General features: G+C 44.9%; 1 protein-coding gene across 4 annotated transcripts in view; it reads right to left on the bottom strand.

The window, feature by feature from the left end:
* The window catches only part of EYA2 (EYA transcriptional coactivator and phosphatase 2), a 205,322-nt gene that overhangs the window by 56,970 nt on the left and 121,140 nt on the right, over nt 1-27,212 (bottom strand). For all 4 annotated transcript variants that reach the window (XM_079127952.1, XM_079127953.1, XM_079127954.1 and 1 more), the window contains 3 exons: nt 18,938-19,005; nt 17,526-17,703; nt 1,050-1,192 (listed from right to left, as the gene is read on the bottom strand). In XM_079127952.1, coding sequence (XP_078984078.1) covers nt 1,050-1,192; nt 17,526-17,703; nt 18,938-19,005 — 389 coding nt within the window. The remainder of the gene's footprint in view (nt 1-1,049; nt 1,193-17,525; nt 17,704-18,937; nt 19,006-27,212) is intronic.

The following is a 27,212-nucleotide window of genomic DNA, read 5'->3' as shown; positions in this document are numbered from 1 at the left end:
CTAAGTAAGGGGCTGGTGTCCCTCAGGAGGTTGGCTAATCGCAGAGGCCAGTGTGATGAAATGCCTTCTAGGACAATCAGCCTGGACACCTGCTATAAATGGCCACTGTAGCCAGACTAACAAATGCTGGCTTAGTACCAAATGCCTCAGAAGTGGCCTTAGGGGTCTGGGTCTCCCAGCATCCAGCCCCAGGTCTTCTGAGAAGAGCTCTTTGGTTTTCTTTCCCCTGTGTGGGCTGTCTTGGTGGAGCTGTCAATCAAGGGCAAGCATATGACCCAAGCCGGTACTATGGGATGCTGTCACCTGGAATCTGAGACTGGGTGAAGCAGTAAAACAGTTGCTCTTGGACTGAGTGAGCACCTTCCAGGTTCCCTCGATTCCTCAGCACTGCCTGGGTTGGTTCCTTCCTTCCTAAGAGTGGTCAATGGCCTTCCCTTCCAGTAAGTTCCTTTTCCTTAAGTAACCAGAGCTGGCTTCTGTTGCCTGCAACAGAAGGCTGGTGGCTAGTGCTCCGAGTTCCTCAGGCTCCACAAGGATCTCCACACCCACTGTTCAGCATGGAGACTCCAGCAAGCGGCTGGACTGCACATGACCCGTGCAGGCTCTGGCCACCAGGAAGGCGGCGCTGACCACGCCACACCAGACTGTAGAGGTTCTTGAGTTTTCTGGGACCACTTAAACCCCCGGATTATCATACAATTCTGGGGCGGGGAGAAACCCCCCAAATGAGATGTAATTTCCTAGCAGCCTGGCGGGATTCGGGCTCAAGGTGGGAATCCTGAGTTCAAGGCAGTGGCGGAGATGGCATTTCTTAGTGTTCTAGTTTGTGGCCGAGCTTCGCAGCTGCCACCTTGAGAGCACTGGGGTACAAACAGGGAGTTGGAGCCATCAACTGAACTGCTGGCGCTGACCTGGTCTTCGCCAGCACCACTTGCTGAGCTTCATGAACTCAAAGGGCAACATCTGCCCCCTCCTGCCCACCGCCATTTGGGCCACAGGGAGAGATCCCATAGGCCAGTCACCAGTCACACACAGGCCGTTTGGGTTACCTCGATCTCATTGTCTCCTGTTGGGGAGGGGTCACTGCTCCTCTTTGACCGTCCCCGGAGCTTCCCCTCCGCGGCCCGGTGCGGCCTGTCTGTGTCCCCCTCTTTGGCCGGCGTGGAGGGTCCATTGTGTGTGTCGTATTCACCTGGAGCAAGACAGGGAGCGGTGGACAAATCAGAAGTGCTGCGGAGGCTGCTCCCAGGAAACACCGCGCCGGCCCACAGAGCCCAGGGCGGCCCACAGGCCCAATGGCGAGCTGCTCTCCAGTGACCCACGCCCAACACTCCCGAGCTTCCATTCGTCCAACCACTGCTGGAGACTCAGGCACCGTTCAGGCACTGGGGGACCTGGCCTGTTCTCACAGCACTTAAAGAGTCTAACGAGAGGAGAGAGACGTCACCTGAATCAACAGGCCAGTCTGGTGTCAGGAGGGACCAGGCAATCAATCAGGATGGGGCGGGGGTGCTGAGAGGTCACCCAGTTCCACGGGGCTAGTCCGAGAAGGCCTCACGGGAGAGGGGACACCTGACCAGCCATCTGGAGGGCGTGGGGTAGCGGCCCCTGGCAGAGCTCTGTTTATAGTGGACACAGTTTTATGTGTACAACTCTATATCCAGAAGCCCGCGAAGCCCTCGACTCGCAGGAGGAAGAAAATCCACATTGTAGGCAGCTGGGCATCCAGTATTTCTACTGCTGTGGTCTGGATGTGGTTTCAGTGTCCCCACAAAGGTTCATGTGTCAGGGGCGTGAACGCCAAGGTGGCTGTGTTGGGAGGAGGTGCGGTTTTTAAGAGGTGGGGCCTCCTGGGGGGTCCTTAGGTCAACTGGGGGCATGCCCTCTGAAAGGACTGACTTCCTGCCCGGTGGAGTGATCTCTTCCTCCCGTGTGATGCCTGCAGTACCAAGGCCCTCACGAGAGCGGTGCTAAGCCAGCACCATGCCCTTGAACCTCAGAACTGTGAGCCAAGAAAACCTTTTTCTTTGTAAAGTGATTCTGCCTCAGAGATTTTGTTCTAGGAACAAAAATAGACTAACGCATCAACCTTAAAGAGAGTCCTCCAAGAAGTTTCCTCAAAAAGACTAGGCACGGAACCACCATATACCACTCCTCAGTATTTATCCTAAAGAATTAAATTCAGCATACTCTAGCCAGATAGCAGCACAATGCTCAGGAGTCAACTGAAGCAGCCAGGTGTCCATCAACGGATGAGTGGATAAAGAAAGCGTGGCATATGTGCACCATGGAGTTTTATTCAGCCATAAAGAAAATGATATCATGTCATTTGCAGGAAAATGGATGGAACTGGAAAAACATCATGTTAAGCAAAATAAGCCAAACTCAGAAGGTCAAGGGTCACATGTTTTCTTTCATAGGTGGGAACCAAAGAGGAAAAAGGAAAAGAAAGATATGGGAGAATCTCATGAAAAAATCAAAGGAAGTTCAGTAAGTAGAGCGAAGAAATCAGTGGAGGGAGGAGGGGAGGAAAGGGGGATCCACGAAGGAGATCTGCCACAGAAAACCACGTGCTGCATGAATATGTGCCAACAGGCCCCAGCCGTGGGTACCACCATAATGCACCAATAAAAATATGGAAAAAAGAAAAATATACAAACATTTCAGTAAAAAAATAAAATAGAGGGGGCAGCCACCCAGAGGTAGATGGGGGTACATGGGAAGAACTCCCTACGTCCTCTTGTGGGCGTCTGGATCGGTTCTCTGCTACAGCAAGTCTTCGAAGCTTTATTGTCTGAGAGACTTGTTGACCTGGGAATTCCGTGAGATTGTATGTGGGGAGCATCTAGCGCGGGTCAGGCCACGAGGAGCCCATGCGGCTTGACCCACAGATCCACGCGGGTCAGTGAGGAGGGTCAGGGCGGATGGGACCTGCTGCTTCTCATCAGGGCGGGCTTCAGGGTGGGCTTCAGGGTGTGGCCACGGTGACGGCTGCCACACTCATGGCCCCTGGGCAGTTGTCCAGTAGCCCTAGACAAGACAAGAGGTTGATGACACTCCACCATCTCTGACTAATGAGGGGCTCAGGCTTGGCGAGGTGATCAGACGTGCCTACTGCACCCTGCAAATTACTGAGAAAATCTGGGCCTGTCTTTGTCACCAAAGAGTGACAGAATTGTGACGCAGCATGGAGCCTTCAGGGACTTGCCATCCCACGTTCTTACTTCACAGTTGCTTGTAAATGCATCCTGCAGACTCCCTCTCTCCTGCTGCAACGGCCAGTTCTTGGACCATCAGGGGGAAATGCCTTCGTCTAAAAGTACTTGGCAACGGACTGATTCTTTTTCCTACTCTGGAAGGACTATTTCCCCCCAAAACCCAAGGGACTCAACTTTGTTTATTTAATGTTTAAAAAAACTTCTTAGCAGACTGAGGACATAAGAAAAAGGATGTGATTTCGGATCATCAAGATGGCCGGGTGTTCTCCAACCCTCGCATTTTCAGGATATAGCGTCAGAGATTCCCAAACACTGAGCTAGCAAGACTTTGTGCAGGAGAAAGAATTTCTTCTGAACTCACAGATGCTGAAAAGCAATGTAAATAAGGTCCATCCTGAGTCACTTGGTCACTTAAGGTAGTGGGGCTCAGAAAATAGTTGTTTTCCCTATTACCATCCAGGCAGGAGAAAATGCCAGCTACCTAAGGAATGTCTAAAATAAGACGTGTGAAGCCAAATCAGCATGGGTGCCTGGGGACAGGCACCCCTTTATCCAAACTTCTATATTCTTGACAGCAAAGAGCCCAAGTTCAAGGTCAGAGTCAAAAGTCCTCAAGATAGAGCAAAATTAATCTCCTTTCTTAGAGTCACATAACTCTCTTTCCTCCTGTCTTTTAATGTACAGGTTCTGTATTTGAAATGCTTGGGACCAGAGTGTTTCAGATTTTGGAGCTTTTCAGATTTTGAAATATTTGCATAGACTTTGCAGGTTGAGCATTCCTCATTTGGTTGGGCTCTGACCCTCAAAAAGTTTTAGATTTGGGGAGCATTTTGAGTCTCCTTGTGATTCCCACCTCTGGCCCTGCTCCCCATGAAGCCTCTGATCTTCTTTCCTCCACTAACCATTAGACTCGTCCACGAGGGTTTTAGACAAATGGAACCCCACAGCACAGGGTGTGTTCTTTTACAGTCTGGCTTCTTTTTTCTGGTCAGCATAACTGTTTGAGATTCAGTCCATGTTATTTATGTCAGTAGCTCGTCTCTGTGTGACTATACCACACTTTGTTTATCCATTTGCCTTTGGTGAATGTTTGTGTTAATTGCAGTTTTTCGTTGGAATAAAGCTGCTATGAGGGAGATCCAAGATGGTGGACTAGTGGGAGGCTGCATTCCTTGTCACTGAAACTCGGGTTTCAAGTAGAGGAAAATCTGTTTCTTTGTGGGGCAGTCTTTGCTGCTCATCGATCCCCTGCTGTTTACCCCATTTGTCCACCTCGATCACCCGCTGTCTGCCAGCATATCAACTACTTTTTGAGTGTGGATTGCTCACTGACTGCCGCCTACCATCTGCCATTTGCTTGTCTGCCTGCCTCTTGCTTGCCCATCTCCTGCCTTTCACCTACCCATCATTGAGGTCCACCTGCCGATCATCCCCTGGCAGCCGGAAGATCTCCAGTGAACTGTCAGTGGATCACCTGCTGCCCACTGTGGCCTGGAAGTCCATCGTCACAGTACCCACAGGTTTGGTTACACACGGCTGCCACCATTTGGGGACAACAACCAGCACCTGCAGGAACCCCCCAGCCCGACCGACCATGCCCCACAGGAACTCAGTGCCTGCACCCTGTGCGGCAGCTCCCCATTTGCCAACATGTTTGGAAGCCAGTGCAGCCATCTTGGATTATCCTGGAAGTGGAAGCTTCCATCTTTAGATAGGGCAAATCCCATCCTGAGACGTCTGCTGGGGACTGGAAGCTCATTGTCAGGTACCTCTCATGCATCAGGCTACGAAGACTGGGAGGTTTGAATAGTATATGACTGTTAGTGTAGATTTTTTTCTCCTTTTTGAAAAATTTTAAGTTTTTATTTCTTTATTTTTCTCATGCTATTTTCCTTTTGTTTACCTGTTTCCTCAGAGTCTCTTTCTCCCTTTTCTCATGCTAACAACCAACTTCTTTTGGTTACACTTTCACTCTTCCTATGATCTAGTACTTCTAGGTACTCTTTTCTCATCCCATTAACAGTTACATCCTACACCCCTCCCCATCCTCTTTGTCCACCATTAGAAACTGTAGACCTCATTGCAAATCAATTTGTTATACTGAAGATAAGAATCAAACTCATCCTCTCTGTTTATTATGACAATACTGTTAACATCTTCATAGGAGCTATTTGGTTTAGGGCTGTATATTATATGTACTGGGTGCTGCTAATATTGATCTCTCCCCTAAAAGAGAGGTTTTGGAAACCTTCAGGGTCACTATAAGCCTGTGTGGAGGGGTTGCAATACCCCAGATTTGCACTGCTAGAGGGAAAGCTATGTGAACAACATGAAAAAATGAGGGAAGAAAGTGTTCCAAACAAATCAAGATTCTATATTAATAGAATCAAATGACAGCATGGTAGAAGAAATGTCAGAAAAGGAGTTCCGAATATACATAATTAAAATGAGTCGCGAAGCAAAGGATGAGATAAGAAAGCAAGTGCAGGCAATGAATGATCACTCCAGTAAGCAGTTGAAAAAGCAACTGCAGGAAGCAAAAGATCATTTCAAGAAAGAGATAGAGATTCTGAAAAAAAATCAAACAGAAATACTTGAAATGAAGGTAACAATACACCAAATAAAAACTCAATGGAAAGCATCACCAATGGACTAGATCACTTGGAAGACAGAACCTCAGACAATGAAGACAAAATAATCTTGAAAATAAAGTTGCCCAAACAGAGAAGATGGTAAGAAATCATGAACAGAATCTCCAAGAACTATGGGACATCATGAAAAGACCAAATTTAAGAGTTATTGGGATTGAGGAAGGCACAGAGATACAAACCAAAGGAATGAACGGCCTGTTCAATAAAATAATATCAGAAAATTTCCCAAACCTGAAGAATGAAATGGAAAATCAACTACGAGAGGCTTATAGAACACCAAATGTACAAAATTACAACAGAGTCACACCAAGGCACATTTTAATGAAAATGCCTAACATTCAAAATAAAGATAGAATTTTAAAGGCTATGAGAGAAAAGCATCATATTACATATAGGGGGAAACCAATAGGGATATCAGCAGAGTTTTCAACCTAGACCCTAAAAGCTAGAAGGACCTGGAACAACATATTTCAAGCTCTGAAAGAACATGGTTGCCAACCAAGAATCCTATACCCAGCAAAACTAACCTTCAGATTTGAAGATGAAATAAAATCCTTCCATGATAAACAAAAATTAAAAGAATTTACAAATAGAAAGCCTGCACTATAGAACATTCTCAGTAAAAACATTTCATGAGGAAGGAGTGAAAAACAACAATGTAAGTCACAAAGGGAGGAACTACCCTAAAGGAAAAGCCAGTCAAAGGAGAAACCAAGTCAAGTTAAAGACCAAAAATAAGCCAAAATGACCAGGAATATAAATCATATCTCAATAATAACCCTGAATGTTAATGGCCTAAACTCATCAATCAAAAGACATAGACTGGCAGATTGGATTATAAAGAAAGATCCAACAATATGCTGCCTGCAAGAGACTCATCTCATAGAAAAAGACATCCACAGACTAAAGGTGAAAGGATGGGAAAAAAATCTACCATGTACAAGGACTTAGTAAAAAAGCAGGAATTTCCATCCTTATATCAGACAAAGTAGACTTCAAGTCAAAATTAGTCAGAAGGGATAAAGAAGGACATTTCATACTGCTTAAGGGAACCATAAATCACGATCACACAATGATCGTAAATATTTATGCCCCAAACAACGGCGCATCCATGTACATCAAACAAATCCTTTTCAACTCTAGGAACCGAATAGACCACAATACAATTCTGGGTGACTTTAACCCACCGCTATCACCACTGGATAGATCTTCCAAACAAAAGCTAAACAAAGAAACCATAGAACTTAATAACACAATGAATAACTTAGACTTAACAGACATATATAGAATATTCCATCCATCAATGAGTGAATACACTTTCTTCTCAGCAGTACATGGATCCTTCTCTAAAATAGACCATATGTTATGCCACAAAGCAGCCCTCAGTAAAAAATAGAGATACTACTCTGTGTTCTATCAGATCATAATGGAATGAAATTAGAAATCAATGATAAAATAAAAAACAGAAACTACTCAACATCTGGAGACTAAATAATATGCTATTGAATGAAGTATAGATAACAGAAAACATCAGGGAGGAGATAAAAAAAATTCTTAGAGGTCAATAAGAACAATGATACAACATATCAAAATCTCTGGGACACTATGAAAGCAGTACTAAGAGGAATATTCATTGCATGGAGCACATTCAAGAAAAGAATAAAAAGTCAACAACTAAATGACCTAACATTATATCTCAAAACTGTAGAAAAAGAAGAACACCCAAAGTAGAAGACAGGAAATATTTAAAATCAGAGCTGAAATTAATGAAATTGAAACAAAAGAAACAACTCAAAAAATTGACAAAACAAAAAGTTGGTTCTTTGAAAGAGTGAACAAAATAGATAAGCCTTTAGCCACACTAACAAAGAGAAGGAGAAACTCAAATTACCAAAAGTCGTGATGAAAAAGGAAATATCATGACAAATTCTACTGAAATACATAACATAATGAGAAGCTACTTTGAAAATCTATACTCCCATAAAATACAAAATCTCGAAGACATCATCAAATTTCTAGAGCCATATTGAGCCTCCAAACTGAATCAGGAGGACATAAGCAATTTAAACAGATCGATTTCAAGCAACGGAACAGAAGAAGCCATCAAAAGCCTACCAACCAAGAAAAGCCTGGAACCAGATGGATTCTCAGCCGAGTTCTGCAAGACCTTCAAAGAAGAACAAATTGCAATACTCCTCAAATTATTCCATGAAATAGAAAAGGAGGGAACCCTTCAATTCATTCTATGAAGCTAGTATCATTCTGATACCAAAACCAGACAAAGACACATCAAAGAAAGAAAACTTTAGACCAATATCTCTGATGAACAGAGATGCAAACATCCTTAACAAAATTCTGGCAAATTGCATACAAAAATATATTAAGGAGATGGTGCACCATGATCAAGTGGGGTTCAAACCAGGGATGCAAGATTGGTTCAACATCTGGAAATCAATAAATGTAATTCATCACATCAATAGACCTAAGGTTAAGAATCATATGACTATTTCAATAGGTGCAGAGAAAGTGTTTGACAAACTATAGCACACCTTCATGCTCAAACGCTAGAAAAAATAGGGATAGTAGGAACATACCTCAACATTGTGCAGGCCATTTATGCTAAGCCCATGGCCAACATCATTCTTTTTTTTTTTTTTTTTTTTTTTTTTTTTTTTTTTTTTGCGGTGCTGGGGATTGAACCCAGGGCCTTGTGCTTGCAAGGCAAGCACTCTACTGACTGAGCTATCTCCCCAGCCCCCAACATCATTCTTAATGGAAAAAAACTGAAGGCATTCCCTCTAAAAACTGGAACAAGACAGGGATGCCCTCTTTCACCACTTCTATTCAACATCATGTTTGAAATACTAGTCAGAGCAATTAGGCAGACCAAAGAAATTAAAGGGATATGAATAGGAAAAGAAGAACTCAAGCTGTCACTATTTGCTGATGACATGATTCCATATTTAGAGGATCCAAAAAACTCCACCAGAAAACTTCTAGAGCTAATAAATGAATTAATTCAGCAAAATAGCAGGATATAAAATCAACACACATAAATCTGATGCATTTCTATTCATAAGGGATGATGCATCCTCTGAAGGAGAAATTAGGAAAACTATTCCATTCATAATAGCCTCAAAAACCAACCAACCAAACAAACTTGGGAATCAATCTAACAAAAGAAGTGAAAGACTACTACAATGAAAACTACAGAATACTAAAGAAAGACATCAAAGAAAACCTTAGAAGATGGAAAGATCATCTTAGAAGATGGAAAGATCTCTTGGATAGGCAGAATAAATATTATCAAAATGGACATACTTTCAAAGGTGCTATACAGATTTAACACAATTCCAATTAAAATCCCTATGACATTCCTCATAGAAATATAGAAAACAATCATGAAATTCATCTGGAAGAACAAGAGACCCAGAATAGCCTAAGCAATCTTGGGCAGGAAGAGTGATGCAGGAGGTATCACAATACCAGACCTTAAACTCTACTGTAGAGCAATAGTAACGAAAACAGTATGGTATTGGCACCAGGATAGACAGGTAGACCAAGGGTACAGAATAGAGGACACAGAGACAAACCCACATAAGTACAGTTATCTCATACTAGACAAAGGTGCCAAAAACATACAATGGAGTAAAGATAGCCTCTTCAACAAATGGTGCTGGTAAAACTGGAAATCCATATGCAGTAAAATGAAATTAAGCCCCTATCTCTCACCCTGCACAAAACTCAACTCAAAATGCATCAAGGATCTAGGAATTAGACCAGAGTCCCTTCCCCAAACAGAAGAAAAAGTAGGCCTGAATCTCCATCACGTAGGCTTAGGACCAGACTTCCTTAACAAGATCCTCACAGCAAGAAATAAAAGCAAGATACAATAAGTGGGATACATTCAAACTAAAAAGCTTTTTCTCAGCAAAGGAAACTATCAAGAATGTGAAAAGAGAGCTTACAGAGTGGGAGAAAATCTTTTCCACACACACTTCAGAGAACTCATCTCCAAAATTTAAAAAGACCTTAAAAAACTTTACACCAAAAATAAAAAGAACCCAATCAATAAGTGGGCTAAGGAACTGGGCAGACACTTCACAGAAGAAGATATACCAGTGATCAACAAATATATGAAAAAGTGCTCATCATCCCCAGTAATTAGAGAAATGCAAATTAAAACCAACATAAGATTTCATCTAACTCCAATTAGAATGGCTATTATCAAGAACACAAGCAATAGTAAGTGTTGGAGAGGATGTGGGGAAAAAGGTACACTCATACATTGCTGGTGGAGTTGCAAATTGGTGCAGCCACTCTGGAAAGCAGTATGGAGATTCCTTAGAAAACTTGGAATGGACCCACCATTTGACCCAGCTATCCCACTCCTTGGTTTATACCCAAAGGACTTAAAATCAGCATACTACAGTGATGCAGCCACATCAATGTTCATAGCTGCTCAAATCACAATAGCTAGATTGTAGAACCAACCTAGGTGCCCTTCAATTGATGAATGGATAAAGAAACTGTGGTATATGTACACAATGGAATATTACTCAACCATAAAGAAGAATAAAATTATGGCATTTGCTGGTAAATGGATGAAGTTGGAGAATATCATGCTAAGTGAAATAAGCCGAGTCCAAAAAAAATCAAAGGCCGAATGTTTTCTCTGATAAGTGGATGATGATACATAATGAGAGGGGAGGGCAAGAGAAGAATGGAGGAACTTTGGATTGTGTAGAGAGAAATGGGGTAGGGGGTAAGGAAAGATAGTGGACTGAGACAGACATCATTACCCTATGTACATGTATGATAACATGAATGGTGTGAATCTACATTGTGTACAATCATAGAAAAGGAAAGTTGTACTCCCTTTGTATACAACGAATCAAAAGGCAGTCTGTAAAAATTTAAAAAAAAAGTTGCTATGAACGTTTGCCTATCAGTCTTTGAACAGAAGCTTTTTTTTCTTTTATGAGTTCCGCCGTGATTGCTGGGTCATACGGAAAGTAATGTTGAACTTTCTGAGAAAGTGCTCAACTGTTTTGCACGGTGCCCACCTCCCTCCCCCCGGATTTCCTGCTGCTCAGCTAAGCTTGGCAATGGTCCAATGGTCCATCTGTAATGAATCCCATTCTTGGGGGGATGCAGTGGAGTCTTATTATAGACTCAGCATGCCTCTCTCTCATGACTAATGACATTCGTCATCTTGGTCACCTGATTTTTCTGGCCATTCCCGAATCTTCTTTGGTAAAGAGTATGTTCAAATCTTCTTTTTTTTTTTCCCCCAGTGCTGGGGCTTGAACCCAGGGCCTTGTGCTTGTGAGGCAAGCACTCTACCAACGGAGCTATCTCCCTAGTCCGTATGTTCAAATCTTTTGCCCATTTCTTTACTGAATAGTTTATAGTTATGTTATAGAAATTCATAGTTTTTATTTAAGCCTATGATCTCTTTAGCATTACTTTTTTATGTCTTCTGGAGTATGGACAGAAGTCTAGCTTTTCTGGATATTGATATCTGTTTTAAGCGGATGAGGACATATATGGGGGGTGGGAGGGGTTAGCGTTAGGGTTAGGGTTAGGTTTAGGGTTAGGGATAAGGAGGGTGGTAAGAATGGAAGAAGGAAGGACTGTATAGAGGGAAAAGAGGGGTGGGAGGGTGGGGGGGAAGGGAAAAAATAATAGAATGAATCAAACAACATTACCCTATGTAAGTTTATGATTACACAAATGGTATGCCTTGACTCCATGTACAAACAGAGAAACAACATGTTTCCCATTTGTTTACAATAATAAAAAAAAAGATACCATCAAGAAAAAAAAAAGATATGTTTTAGCATCTTTTATTGAGAAGATTACACTTTCTTCATTGAATTGTGTATTCATGTGAGGTTATTTCTGAACTCCATGTTGTTTCCAATAGCACACTGTTGTTAACTACAGTCACTATAATGCACGATAGCTGAGCTTATTCCTCCTATCAAACTGCAGCACTGTATCCCTTGATCAGCTCCCCATTCCGTCCCACCCCTGATGCATGGTCCCTGGCAACCAACAGTCTGCCCTCTGCCTCTGAGTTCCACGTTTTTCAGATTCCACATTAGAAGTCGGACCACGTGGTAATCTTTTTAAATACAGATGCCTCTAATTATTTTTCTTGTCTTACTGGACTATCTAGAACCTTTTGTACAATGTTTACTGGAAGAGATAAGAGTGGATATCTTCATCTTATTTTAAATCTTAGGGGTAGTTGTGGGTAGTGGTTTTAGTTGTCCAGTCTTAGTGAGTTAAGTCTGCTGTAACAAAAATGCCATAAAGTAGGTGGCTTAACAATAAAAATTGATTTCTCACCATTCTGGAGGCTAGAAAGTCCAAGATCAAGATCAAGATCAAGATGATTCCTTGTGAGGGCTTACTCCTTGGCTTGTCAATGGATGCTTTCTTGCTGTATCCTCACATGGGAGTTGGTAGGTGGGGAGAGAGAGAGGTTCCTCTCCTCTCTTCTTTTTTTGGTACTAGGGATTGAACCAAAGGGTGCTTGACCACTGAACCACACCCTGAGCCCTTTTTATTTTTTATTTTGAGACAGGGTCTCATTAAATTGCTTAGAACCTCGCTAAGTTGCTGAGGTTGGTTTTGAACCTGTGATTCTCCTGCCTCAGCCTCCCCAGATGCTGGATTACAGGCTTGTGCCACCTTGCCTGGCTCTCTTCTCTTCTAAGGTTCTTGTAAAGGCACTAACCCCATTCTTAAGGGCTCTACCCTCATGACCTAATCACCTTCTGAAGACCCACCTCTCAATGCCACCACATGGATGGGTAGAGCTTCACTGTTTGGATTTTGGTGGTGGTGGGGACACAAATGTTCAGGCCATCTCATGTGCTTTCCGATTAAAGAAAGTTCTGTTTTACCCCCTGCTCCTGGTTTGAAGTTTTTGAAATAGATGATGGTTTCATTCAGTGTGTTTGCTGCATTTACTGAGATAATCTGCCCCCCTCCGCCCCAGTTTGTGAATGTTGCAAATCGTAGATTGAATTTTAAATTTTAGACCAACTCTGCATCCTTGGGATAGACCCCATTTAGTTAGGATATATTATTACCCTTTTAAAATATGTTGTTGAACTTGGTTTGCTAACATCTTGTTCAGAAATTTTGTGCCTAAGTTTACAAGGCACATTGATCTGTAGTTTTCCTGTCTGCATCTGGTTTTGGTATCAGGATGATGCTGACCTTGGAATGTGTTGGGAATTACGGCTCCCTCTTCAGTTTTCTGAAGAATTTGTGTAGAAAGTATTCTTCTTTCTTAAATGCTTGGTAGAATTACTGAAGGCATCTGGGCTTGGCACTTTCTTTATGATTTATTTTATTTTACTTTTGTACAGGGGATTGGACCCTGGGCCTTCAGCATGATAGGTGCTCTTCCACTGAGTTACATCCTCAGCTCTTCTTTATGATTTTAAAAATAACAACAAAAAGTCAATTTATTTAACAGATACAGGCCTATTTAGGTAATCTCTTCTTGTGTGAGTTTTGGTAGTTTTTTTCTTCTTTTTTAAAAAAATGTTTCTATTAGAGCACTTTAGCTTACATGAGAGTTGTGTTCATTTTGATATAATCACACATACATGGAATTTAATGTGCTTCATTTCAGTCTCTAGCTTTGTTAGTTTTTGTTGTACAAGGAATGTGTCCATTTCATTTAAGTTGTCAAATTTTTGGCATAACAATCACACAATTTCATTACGATCCTTCCTTATCAGATTCTTGTGATATCACTTCCTGCATTTCATGGGTAATTTGCATCTTCCTTTTTTTCTAATATTTTTCTGTTTTTGGATTTCATGGATTTCCATTCTGATCTTCATTATTTCCTTTTAAAATTTTGTCCTTCTTTTTCTAGTGTCTTCAGGTGGAAGATGACACCGCCTTTGGTGGTAATCTTTCCTCTTTTCTAATTTAGATACCACTGCAGACTTCCCTTTAAGTACAGTTTTAATGACATTCCCTAAATGCTGATACATTGTGTTTTAATTTTCATTTGGTTCAAAGTACTTTTTAACTTCCCTTTGACCCATGGGTTGTGTAGAAGTGTGCTAGTAAGTATTTGAAAATTTTCTAGAAATATTTATGTTATTACTAATTTGATTCTGCTTCTGTCAGAGGCCACACTGTGTATGCCTTGCATTCATTCAAGCACGCTGACATTTGTTTTCTGTTCTAGAATGAGTCTATCTTGCTAAATACCCCACATGCTCTTGAAAAGAATGCACATTTGCTGCTTTTGGGTGGAATGACTCTAGACTGTCACGGATATTCTTTCCCTTTACTTCCAGTTTTCTTTTCCAGAGAAGACTATTAGCAGTTGTGTTTGCAGTCTTTCCAGAATTTTCCTATGCAAATGTGGTATTAATCTACACTTACACTTGAAAGACCCCCGACTCACACTTTATATGTGGTTCCACCTCTTGCTTTATACCACCTACGACAGTGGCTTCAAGAGGTCATGTGCACAGACCTATCTGCTCGCTCTTTGCAAGAGCTGCATAGCAGGTCTCTGGCAGATATGCCATCATTTATGTGACCTGGTTCCTGTTGCTGAACATCCAGGTTGTGTCTAGTCTTTTGCTATGAATAAAGATTTTTTCTTAAGTGTTTGCATCTATGTGGGAGTTTATCTTTGAAGATAAATTCTCAGAAGTGGAATAGCTGGGTTTAAGGGTCTGTGCATCTTTAATTTTGTTAGACGTTGCCTAGTTGCATGGAAGAGACTTCTAAGTTTCTTCTTGAGAGATTAAAAAATAAACTCCTTCTATTGGCCGAGGAAGATGATCTGAGAAGTTAAAGAGATCCTCTAATCGCTTTTTAGGTAATTCATATAATTCTTAAATATGCAAAAAGAACAAATCCTTAAGCAATGAGTGTCCTTTTTGTTGAGTAACTAGAGGTGTTTAGATTTTGCCCTCTGTGGCAGCAGGTCGCCAGGCATCCTCTGCCCACTGTTGACGTTCATGCAGATGTTGACACAGTGCAGTGTCCTGTGGGGGGTGGCAAGGGGCGGGGAGCATCCAAACACCATCTCCAGGTGATGCAGAGCCAATGGGGTCTGTGGGTAGCAGTGTGCAGAGGACGCCAGCCTCTGAGCTTGGCCACAGCACCCCAGGGGGATCGAGGACAGTTTCAAAGGTGGAGTTTCTGTGGGAGACTTGAAGAGTGCATGAGCGTGGGTACAGACTCACATGCCCTTCCCTTATAACAGACACGGGAAAAAGAGCTGACAGCTATTTATGTCATCAGAATTTACTGAGCTTGTTAGACACACAGTAAAAGTCAGCTCACCCACTTGTTGGTGGACCTTACACCCAAGGACCAATGAAGAACTGGGGGATATAATAAGGATAAATTTCAAAGAGATACTTCTGATGGGGAACAAAGATAACCTTCCCAAATTCTTGGAAAGGAAGTCTTTAGAGTCCAATTTGCCCTTGGATCATGGATACATAGTGATAATTACTTAATTTTTCCTGCTTATAGTTCCTCTCTTCCCTAATTTCTCATCAGTTTTTCTTCTTCTTTGTTGAAACCATATGGCAGAGGTCACATGCTGAAAAGCAAGTTGTCTGAAGATAATTCAAGATTATGAAGAAGGAAAGTTTGTTATACTTCATAGTCTCCAGAGAAGGCAATTTAGAAGTTGCTAAATAGGCACCTGCATTGCCTAAATACTCTGGCATGAGAACACAACGGCCAGATCAATGCTCAAGCCTCACGCTTCCTTAAAGGTTGACTTAAAAATGCTTGTCCACGCTGCCTACATTTGACATCCAAGCAGGAATCCTCCCACCCGCCCCGCGGGGGCGAATCAATAGCCACACCGAGAACTCCAGGGATGAAAGAGGTTCCCTCTGTGCCTTTTCTGTCCTTTTTCGGGAATCTATATTAAGGAAAGCCCACGCTGTCATGCTGGCTTGACTTCCACAAAGTCCCAGCACATGAGTGGGTTTCAGAAAAGAAGGCAAAGGAACAGCGCTCAAGGATGGCTATTTCGCATTCGGACATCCTAACTTACAGCTGCCATGTTACTTAATGCTGATGAGCCCAAAACACCTCATAAAAGGGAAGACGCACGCATAGCACATCCAGGGCATGGTGCGTGGCTCCCCAGGCTGGTGGGTGGGTGGGAGTTTGCCGCCACCAGCTTCTGACATCACCGGGGACCCAGGATGGGACTCTGCTGTACACAGCTCACACCAAGGTGGGATCTGCAGCGCGGCTGCGAGCATGGTTTTGCACACCCAGCATGTCTTCTGCGAATGTGCGCTGGGTTTCTTTGGGAACCCCCTCTGCCTCACCCTCTGCTGACCCCAACTGCAGCTCCAGTTGTGGGGGAGAGACCCAGCTGGGCAGCCCCAACCCAGCATTCCATCCCACAGGCCAGAGATGTGGCAGGGGATGGACATATGACCAAGTCAGGGCCAACGGAAGTTTTCCGGGGCTGCTGTGATTGGCAGGTGGGACTGAGTCCCGCATGGTGGGAGGCGCCAGCTTGCAGGGCCTGAAGGAATGGAGTCCCGCCATGGCTGTCCGAACCCCTGGACCCAGCCCTGAATGTGCAGTCTTGGTGATGAACACTAAACATGCTTTTCTTTCTTTCTTTCATTTTTCTTTTTTCTTTTTCTCAAACTAGGTTTTCTACCTTCTGAAGGCAGAACATCCTTACCAACCTAGGGGCGCCTTAAAACTGCTGTGCCCCTAGAAGAGAACATGCTATGGCGGGAAGTGCAGTTCTGAGGCCCATGAGCCACACATCCGAACCCCTCTAGAGAGAACCAGCAGGGGAAGGCCTCTGCCCCTCTGCCCTCCAGTGGGCTTCCGGTAACACATTCTACACGCACAGTCAACGGCTGAGTCTGAGGATGGCAGCCCAGGACCACCCATCCCCGCCAGTCACTCTGGCCATCACTGTTTTTGTCTGGACAAAGGGGGCGGGGTAATACGAAACCTGCTTTTGTGAGGACCATGGCTTTCCTTGTCACAGTTGTTAAATATATATTTGCATGATTATTTGATGACTGTCAAAAAAGGTCAAGTTTATACAGCCTGGAAAATTAGTCGGTGCTTAACAATGTTTGTTAATAAGTGTTTAACTAGAGAAGACCACACAGGTATGTCCTTGGCACGTCACTGATTAATACCAGCCTCCCTTCCTTCTGGGGCACAGGTCACAGACTCCAAGGCCAACGTGGGCCAGGCAGGTAACGAATCTGAGGTAAGATGTCGGATATGGAATCACGTGTCCTTACTAAGTGGACCAGGCCAGGCATGCTTAGTTTCCGCCAAGCGTTGTTCCTCCGGAATGGGGTCAGACCAGCAGGATCTTTCCAAAGAACCCAGAAATGAGGATTTTTAGGTAAACATTTCTACTTTTGAACTCGGCTGCCTTTAAATGCGTGCGTGCGCGCACACACACACACACACACACACACACACACACAGAAAGGTCAACACATCTGGGGCGTGGATTTATGGATTTAGCCCTGGAGTAAACAGTTCATCACAACTGAAGCCCACACACATCCGGGTCCCTCTTTCACCTAGGAGCTCAGACCACACAGTCCCAAGTGACCCCGCCAAGATGACTCTACGTACGTACCAGCCAGGGACTCAGAACTCTGGTTGGGGACGTTGTGAGGTGCCTCCTGGAGGACGTAGGTGGACGTGGACAGGGGCGAAGGGCAGATGCTGCTGGCGGGGACGTAGGGGGGGTTGTAGGACGAGCTGTAATACTGGGGGTACTGGCTCTGAGGGAAGCCGGGGTAGGAAGGGTAGTCCTGGGAAGAGAGAAGAAACCAAGCCGCGGGCGTGAGTGACTTGGTCCCCAGGGTCCCAGAACGCTCTCCCACCAGGACAGACCCTCCAAGGGCAGGGACGTCTTCACCACGGTTTTCCCAGAAAAGAAGCCCGTCTGGAAGGTGAAGGAGACACCAGGAGGGGAGTGGGCGTGAGGGCGAAGGGGCTCTCCCGGGGGCCTGGCTGGCCTGGGTAGTTGCGCACCCGCTTCGGCCTGCCTTTGAGGGCTGCTCCAGGGGCTTTAATTCCCTGGCACTTCCTGCCTGCCCTGTGCACGGTTCTAGAAAAAGTCCCAGGGCCAGAGATGCAGGAATTGGCAGTTGGAGGTGGCCCTGAAGGATCAGGTGTGGCCTTGACAGAGTCCTGTTGGTCACTGTTGTGTTCCCAGCACCTGGAACAGTGCCTGGCATACATGGTGACTCAGTGAAATGAAGAAACAACGACCACATGTACCCAGGAGACTAGGCCACATTTGAAGTCCACGAGAAGAAGGTGCAAATATAACAGCACCTGCATGCATCAGGGATCCAGAACATTCTTTGAGGGCGTCATGGAGACCAAGGCAGTAATGTCAATCACCTTTGATCAAGTTCACTTCAATAGGCTAGACTTTTCTTTCCTCTCACTGAAGAAGAAATGGTGCATTCCTCACCTGTTAAAAGGCCCATCTCCCCTGGCACAGTTGAAAAACTTGTTTTAAAAAGCTTTTCTTTGGTTTAGAAATAACTGGAGACACACAGGAGAGGAGTGCAGGGGGCACCCAGGTCCAGTGCCTTCAGCAGAATCCTCCATCAACCCCCAAAGTGAACCGGGCAGCTATCCATAGCAGCTGGCATCCACCTCTACAGGGCGGACCTGGTTCGGTTTAGCCAACATTTGTGAAGCACCTACTATGTGCAGGGCTCTTAGCACTGGGGATGAGGGGGTGAGCTGGATGTGCTGGCCCCGTGAGAGGCCCGCGGCCTGGTGAGGAGCACGTGTACCTGCGTTGGTGTAGACGCAGCAGGTGTGTGTCGGGGCAGGGCAGGAACGAACATTGACCCCCAGGCCATCTTGAAAATCTCAAAAGATCTCTCCAGAGGCCTCTTGCACAATTGGCCCTGTGGTCTCCAAACCTGGGGACTCAGAGGAGGGAGTTCTGGTGGGGGCTGTGCGGTGCCTCGCTGGCCACCCTGCCTTAAGGGACTGAGAAAATGGCGCTGTGGCCATGCCTACCTGGTGCACGCTCCCGAATCCGGCCGCGTTGGTCAGTCCGTTTGCTCCTTGGTAGAGGCCCGCCGTGCCTGCAGGAGAGACGGGGTACGGGTTAGGCTTCTCACAGTCAGAGGTGGATGCCAAGGAGAAGGACGTGGTGGTGAGGCGGGGTCTTTGAGGGCTGAGGGGCCTCATTACCACATCTCCCTGAACCTCCAAAGTGAGGAAAGCAAGTCACGTCTTTTTGAAGGGGTCACAGTGAGTGCAGCACACGCTGCACACAACACAAATTCTCTTGAGCCTCGAGGATTACTTTTTATAAGTTATTTATTTTACAAATTGTGGTAAAATGACCCAATATGTACCATCTCAGCCATTCAAAAGTGTACAGTTGAGTGGCATGTGGACACCGTGCACTTGCCAGCGTCCATATCTAGGACTTTTCCGACTTGTGAAGTGGGAACTCTATGCCTTGAACAACGGCCTCTGCCCCAGCCCCTGCCAGGCGGCTTCCTGGCTGCCTGACTTTGACTCGTCCAGGAGCCAAAGTGGAATCCCACGGTGTTTGTCTTTTTGTGACGGGCTCATTTCCCTTGGCACAGTGTCTTCAGGTTCATTCATGATCTGGCCTGTGTCAGAATTTCAGGATGGAGAACGTTCCATCGTGTGCACAGACCATAGTTTGCTTATCCAGTCATCTGTCAATGGACATCTGAGTCATTTCCAGCTTCCACCTACTGTGACTAACGCTGCCGTGAGCTCGGGTATACAGGTGTCTCTTTGAGACCCTGCCTTTGGTTCTTTTGAATATATACCCAGAAATGCCATTGCTGGGTCTATGGTAGTTCTGCTTTTGACTTTTTCAGGGAGCCGTACTGTCTTCCCTAGATTGTACCACTCCGTGTTCCCACCAACAGTGCACGAGGTTCCGGTTTCTCCTCATCTTTACCGAAGTTTATTATTATTATTTTTATAGTAACCATCTCAATGAGTGTGAAGTGGTAATAATTTTGTTTTGAATAAATGAATGAAATGACTTTCCCTCTCTGAGTCTTAGTTACCCCGTCTATAAAGTGGTTATAAAAATTGGGCTGGGGATGTAGCTCAGCTGGTAGAGTGCCTGCCTTGCAAGCACAAGGCCCTGGGTTCAATCCCCAGCACTGAAAAAAAAATGCTACTATGACTAATAGAACATGCTCTTCAGTGAATAAGTAAAAGGATGCACTGGTGGGGTAGCATTTAAGATGGGGTGTCAGGGAAGGAGAAGCCGAGGTGACATCTGAGCTGAGGGGTGTGATTGATGAGGGCCCAGCATCCCAGGGGAAGAATATTCTTAAGTATTGGATGCAAAGGCCCTGGGGTGGGTGGCGATGGATTTGGCAGACTGGAGAAGTGGGAAAAGGCCTGATAGCGTAGGACCCCGCAGTGAGAAGGGGGTGACGACAGCAGTGTCAGCAGTGGCCTTGTGTGTGTCAGGCACCATGCTGAGCGGTTCAGTGACTCACCCAGGCCACACAGACTGGGGTCACAGCAGCTGGGATAGGGACCCAGGCAGTCTGCTTGAGTTTGTCCCCAACATTCTCCATCGGGCTTCTACTGCTTCTTTTAAAACTTTATTAGGTTATATGTTATACACTATAAAATGCCACCATTGTGTCCGTTCAGTGTCTGAAGTACATCAGTATAATTGTGTTAACTGTCTCCATGACCTAGTTTTCAAGTCTCTCGGTTACCCCAAAGTTCCCTTCTGCCTGTTCAGTCAGTCTCCAGCCCCCATCAAGCAGCCATTGAACTGTTTCTGATTCTATAAAGATTTTTCTGGGCCTGGGCTGTATAGCTCAGTGGTGGACCACTTGCCTAGCATGCCTGAGGCACTGGGTTCGATCCTCAGCACCACGTAATAAATAAATAATAAAATAAAGGTATCATATCCATCCCCAACTAAAAATAACTATTATTAAAAATAATAAAAAAGATTTTTTCTGGAAATTCATGTAAATGTGAAGGAACAACGTGCACTTGCTTGTGTCTGGCGCGTTCACCAGTGGGGTGCGTGGTGCTCATCTACATTCCAGCCAGGTCTGTGGTTCATTCTGTTTTCTCTCTGAACAGTTTTCCATGGTACACATGCAGTGTCCAATTTTTAACTGTCATGGACAATGGGACAGTAAATATCTGTGTGCAGGCTCTGTGTGTGTGTGTGTGTGTGTGTGTGTGCGTGTGTTAAAGTGGAATTGTGGAGCCATGTGGTAAGTGCATGTTTGACACTGAAATAAAGGGCCACATTGTTTTCCAAAGTGTCTGGGCCATTTCACAGCCCTACGAGCAAGGCATCTCCAGATTCTGGTATTTTCAGTCCTTTTGATTTTAGTCATTTTAGTAGGAACATAGCAGTATCTCATTGTGATTTTAAGTAGCGTTTCTCTAATGACAAATGGTGTTGGATGATTTCCACGTGCCCATTGGCTGCTTCTGTGTTTTCTCTGGTGAAATATCCATTTAAACCTTTTACCTAGCTGGGCCCAGTGGTGCACACCTGTGGTCCCAGCTCCTGAGAGGCTGAGGTGGGAGAAGCACTTGAGTCCCCGAGTTTGAGACTAGCCTGGGCAACCTAGTGAGAGCCCATTAAAAAAAAAATCTTTTGCCCATTCTTTGAAAAGTTAGATTTGTCCTCTTATGAGTTACACAAATTCTTTAAATATTCAGGACTCAAGTTCTTTATTAGATATGATTTGTAAATATTATCTCCTAGCCTGTAGTTTGTCTTTTCAGTTTTCAATAATGTCTTTTGAAGAACAAACGTTTCTAAGTTCTCAGTTTTTTCTTTTTGAGTGTCTTTTTATAATAATAGCTCTTACATTTAGATCCATGACCCAACTTAAGTGAGTCTTTGGTACTAACACGACTGGATGGGTCTTTCTAAATATTCACCTGAGCTGCTGGGCAGAGAACAGATGGATACTTAAACCAACTGTGACCCACATCAAATAAGAAGTTTCTAGAGTCCTGGGCTGGTTTTGTAAGTGTATGTGTGGTGCCTGGAATGGACTCCAGGGATCTTTTTCCCTGGGGATGGGATAGGAAAAGGTAAGAGGACAATAAAGGAGTAGTGGACACCTCCAGGAATGTCCAAGAGGACAGATCCACAAGGAATGGAGGGTCTCTGCACTTGCTCTGCATTAGCATCTCCCAAGGAACCAAAGCAAACCAAACAGACACCTGGAAAATTCTAATGCACAGCAAGGGTCGAGAACCAAGAGTTGATGCTGAATCCTCTCTCACCCAAATGGGAAGGCTGAGGTCCAGAAAGGGAAGGCAGGTGACGCTGATGCTCTGCCTCCAGAGACCGGGTAGCAGAGATGGGCTGCGGCCTGTCTCCTGCTTCTCAGCTTGGTGCCCTTCATGGCAGCACAGAAAAGCCAGGATCCCCCAAGGGCACTGGGACCCTCAGTTCATTCCTCGCTCAGCTGGGATCGCTGAGGGCCTTTTGCACCATGCCCTGGATCAGGCCTTTCCTACCATGCCACTTTGTTCTCACACCAATCCTGAGAAGGCAAAACAAAATGCTGGTGGGGGGTGGGTGGGAACAATTCAAATGACAGCAGATTTCACAGCTGGTACTATGGAGGCCAGGAGGAATTGGCACACCATTTCTCAAGTGCCTAAAGAAAAGACCCATCCACCCCAAATTCTATATCCAGAGAAAACCTCCTTCAGGAGTGAAGCAACATCAAGGCATTCGCAAGTGAAGAAAAATGGAGAGAACCTGAGCTGCCCCGAAGTTCTTAAAATAGAAAGGTAATTTAGAAAATTTTAAGAAAAAAAGTAAAAACATGGTAAATAAAGTCCTGTAAGACAGTTCCTTGCTGCGTGGCTGGGCCAGCAACTCAGCATAGAGTTGGGTCATCAGTTTCAGTTTGCTGTCAAATTTCAGGAAGTTTTCAACTGCGTCTTAAAATTGTACAAAAGATTTACATAATTCCAAAGTCACATCTGCCAAGTAAATTATATTCGTACTTTGGAGATATGCTGGGTGCTGGGAAAGAAGAGGAGAGGCTTTTGGGAAGCTGCTTTCCCAGGGAGCTTCCTGGGAAAAAACAAAAAAGGTCTTGAATGCTGACTGGGGAAGAGGTGGAGCCAGGGAAGAATTCCTGGAGGAAATGACCAACCTCCAGAGGATGGAGAGGGTCAGCAGGGTGTAGAGCACAAGAACCTGAACAGGCCACGCCAGGCCTTCTCTGCTGAGCTTCCTCACACGGCTGCTCAGCTGTGGCCCAGCAGCCACGGGATTGGGGCCACACCAGTGTGGCATGGGGGATCCCCCTCTGTCTTCAGTGGTCTGCCCAGACACGTTGAGCAGGAGGTCGAGGCTGACCTATTCCACTCAAGGTCAGCTGTTTGGGCCTGGTTACCATGGCAACAGCACCTCCTGACGCTTAGGGAGCCACTTCCTGGAGGAAGTCTCCTGGGGCAGCGTCTTCTCTTGGGACTTTGCTTCTCTTTTGTGCCCACCTTCTGAATAATGACTCAGGGCAGTTTGAAAACAAGTAGGCTGCTGTCTTGTCCCTGGGTATTCGTTCTCCAAAATAGTCTCTTATTTATTTTCATTTTGTGACCCAGGGTCCTCTGAAGAATGGAGAGCTGGAAAGTCGGCTGTGTGAGGGCGGCCGCGGGGCCCGCAGCACGGGATCCATCCTGCCCAGAGAGGACCTGGAGGAAGGGACACGTGGTCCCAAACCTGTGCCACAGCAGGTGGTCTTGGAAGCAGCTGGAAGGTCAGGCACAGACACTGCTGGCTGGGCAATGCCAGGGAGGCTGCCAGGGCGGGACGTGACGAGGTGATAGAGGCAGGTCCAGCTGGGGTCCCCCAATGCCTATTCACCCCTCTTCTGCCAGAGTAGTGGAATCTCTGCTCTCAAGCTGGGCATGTGACTGATCAGAATAAACACACTTCCCAGCTTCCCTGGTGGCTCGGTGTGGCCACCTGATGAGTTCAGACTGGGACAGGGGTGAATTAAGGGCCGCAGCTTCCTGGTTGTGCCCCTGAAGGACAGGGCAGCCCCTGCTTCCCCCTGGAACAGGGTTAAGCCACAGGCCAAAGGAGCCTGGTCCCTGTCACACTCACAGATGGGAACTGCCACGTCGTTTTGGATTTTTAAGTGAGAAACACCCTTCTGTCTTACTGAAGACATTTTGAGGCGTGGCAGAGAACAGCTACCTCGTTTGGTTGATTAGTCTGGCTGTTTTAAGTGAGAGCAAACTTTCTATGCCTGGCTCAGTAAAACACTTTTAAAGTGGATGCTCATTCAGTCAGTCAGTCAGTCCCTCCTTCAATCATGCGTTTCTTCACGAGTCCCCAACATCACCATGAGGTGACCACTGTCCTAGATATGGGGTGGTGGCTGGCTTTGGGAGAGGAGAAAGACAAGAAGCAAGTGGGCAGATACATGAAGAGTTAGGGTCATTCCAGACAGACCACCATGCAGGGAAGGCTGAGCACAGGCCTGCCGACAGGTGCCCTACAGAGGCACCCACCTGTCAGGAGACAAATACAGAAATCGGGGTGAGGTGTAGACACCTCTAGAGAAATTCCATGGAGTAACTGTAGATCAGCCACATCTAGTAATAAGAAATCAAATTGCAGTTTTAGATTTTTGTTTTCAATTTTTAATTTATTTTAATCATAAATAAAATAATAATTTAGTGCAGACTGCTGAAAAAATTTGGTGATGGTGTGAAAGTGTCCTGCCTGGTGTTTAAACTCAAAAATATGGTGAACAATGCAAAAAAGTGAAAGGGCCAAGGAAAAAGCAGCCAGTATATTGGCTTTTCAATCTAAAGTCATCCAGGATTCAAAGACTGACAAGACACCTCTCTGGGCCCTGCACCTCTGAAATAATAACTTAAATATGAAACAGAGAATAAAACTAATGGATATGTGAACAGCAAGCCCTGTGGATGAAATGGGAGAAGGCAACATCAATTTTGTGACATTTTTGTCTTGGGCCAGCCCACAGGTAACTGCATGGCCACTTCAGTTAAAGTGTAAGTCTCAAAGATCCAAGATGGCGGACTAGAGGGAGGCTGCCTTCCTTGTTGCTCCGTAACTCTGGTTTCAAGCAGAGGATATCTGTTTCTTGGTGAGGCAGTTTTTGCTGCTTATGGATCCCCTGCTGTTTACCCCACATGTCTGCTGTGATCACCTGCAGTCTGCCAGCATATTGACGCCTTTTTTGAGTGCAGATTGCTCACTGTCAGGCATCTATCATCCATCATTTGCCTGCCTCTCACCTGTCCATCGCCTGCCTTACACCTATCCATCACCCAACACATGAGGTTCACCTCCCGATCGTCTGACAACAGTCAGCAAACTGATTGGCAACCGCCAGTGGAGCGCCAGCTGCCTCCTGTTGCCTGGAAGTTCACTGTTACAGTACCTGCAGGTTTGATTACACGTGGCTGCTGCCCTTTTGAGACAACAGCCAAGCCCCGTAGGACCCCTGGCCAGACTGACTGAGCCCCGTCTCCAGGATCCCTCAGCCCGACTGATCACTCCCTGCCTCTGGGACCCTCACATCGACTGACTGCTCCCTGCTGCCAGGACCCCCAGGCCAACTGACTGCGCCCTATCACCAGGATCCCAGACCGACTGATTGCACCCGGCCTCCAGGATCCCACAACCACACCAAACACACTGGACCTCCAGGACCCCTGCCTGACCAACCACACCCTGCCTCCGGGACCTTCAGCTGGCCACGGCCACACCCTGAGCTGCAGCTCCCCATTTGCCAACACATTTTGAAGCCAGAGCGGCCATCTTGGATAGTCCTGGAAGCCATAGCTCCGATCCTTAGGTGGGGCAAATCCCATAGCTGGAGGCTTGAAGCTTATTGTCAGGGGCTATTTGGTCTAGGATTGCATAGTGTCTGAACTGGGCACTGCTAATATTGATCTCCCCTTAAAGAAAGGGTTTTGGAAACCTATAGGGCCACTATAAGCCTATAGGGAGAAATCTGCAATACCCCAGACCTGCACTGCTAGAGGGGAAGATACATGAACAACATGAAAAAACAAGGGAAGAAAATGATCCAAACAGATCTACATTCTATATGAATAGAATCCAATGACAGTATGTTAGAAGAAATGTCAGCAAAGGACTTCAGATTATACATGATTAAGATGATTTGTGAAGCAAAGGATGAGATAAGAGAGCAAATGCAGGCAATGAATGATAATACCAATAAGCTGAAAGAGCAACTACAGGAAGCAAAAGATCATTTCAACAAAGAGATAGAGATTCTCAAAAAATAAAACCAAATGGAAATCCTTGAAATGAAGGAAACAATAAACCAAATTAAAAACTCAAGGGAAAGCATCACCAAAAGACTAGACCACTTGGAAGATAGAACCTCAGACAATGAAGACAAAATATTTAATCTTGAAAATAAAGTTGCCCAAACTGAGAAGATGGTAAGAAATCATGAACAGAATCTCCAAGAACTATGGGACATCATGAAAAGACCAAATTTAAGAATTATTGGGATTGAGGAAGGTACATAGATACAAACCAAAGGAATGAACAATCTATTCAATGAAATAATATCAGAAAATTTCCCAAACCTGAAGAATGAAATGGAAAATGAAATACAAGAGGATTACAGAACGCCATATGCACAAAATCACAACAGATCCACACCAAGGCACATTATAATGCAAATGCCTAACATTCAAAATAAAGATAGGATATTGAGGGCCGTGAGAGAAAAGCATCAGATTACATACAGGGGGAGACCAATACAGATAGCAGCCGACTTCTCAACCCAGACTCTAAAAGCTAGAAGGGCCTGGAACAACATATTTCAAGCTCTGAAAGAACATGGTTGCCAACCAAGAATCCTATACCCAGCAAAACTAACCTTCAGATTTGAAGATGAAATAAAATCCTTCCATGATAAACAAAAGTTAACAGAATTTACAAATAGAAAGCCTGTGCTACAGAATGTTCTCAACAAAATATTCCATGAGGAGGAAATGAAAACAACAATGTAGGTCAGCAAAGGGAGGACCCACCTTAGAGAAAAACCACTCAAAGGAGAAACCAAGCCAACTTAAAAACCAAAAATAAGCCAAATGACTGGGAATACAAATCATATCTCAATAGTAACCCTGAACGTTAATGGCCTAAACTCATCAATCAAAAGACATAGACTGCCAGAATGGATTAAAAAGAAAGACCCAACAATATGCTGCCTGCAAGAGACTCATCTCATAGAAAAAGACATCCACAGATTAAAGG

This window comes from Sciurus vulgaris (genome assembly GCF_902686455.1).
Source record: "Sciurus vulgaris genome assembly, chromosome: 2".
NCBI classification, from domain to species: domain Eukaryota; kingdom Metazoa; phylum Chordata; class Mammalia; order Rodentia; family Sciuridae; genus Sciurus; species Sciurus vulgaris.
The sequence above is the reverse complement of the archived record's forward strand: the minus strand, read 5'-3'. Positions and strand labels throughout refer to the sequence as shown.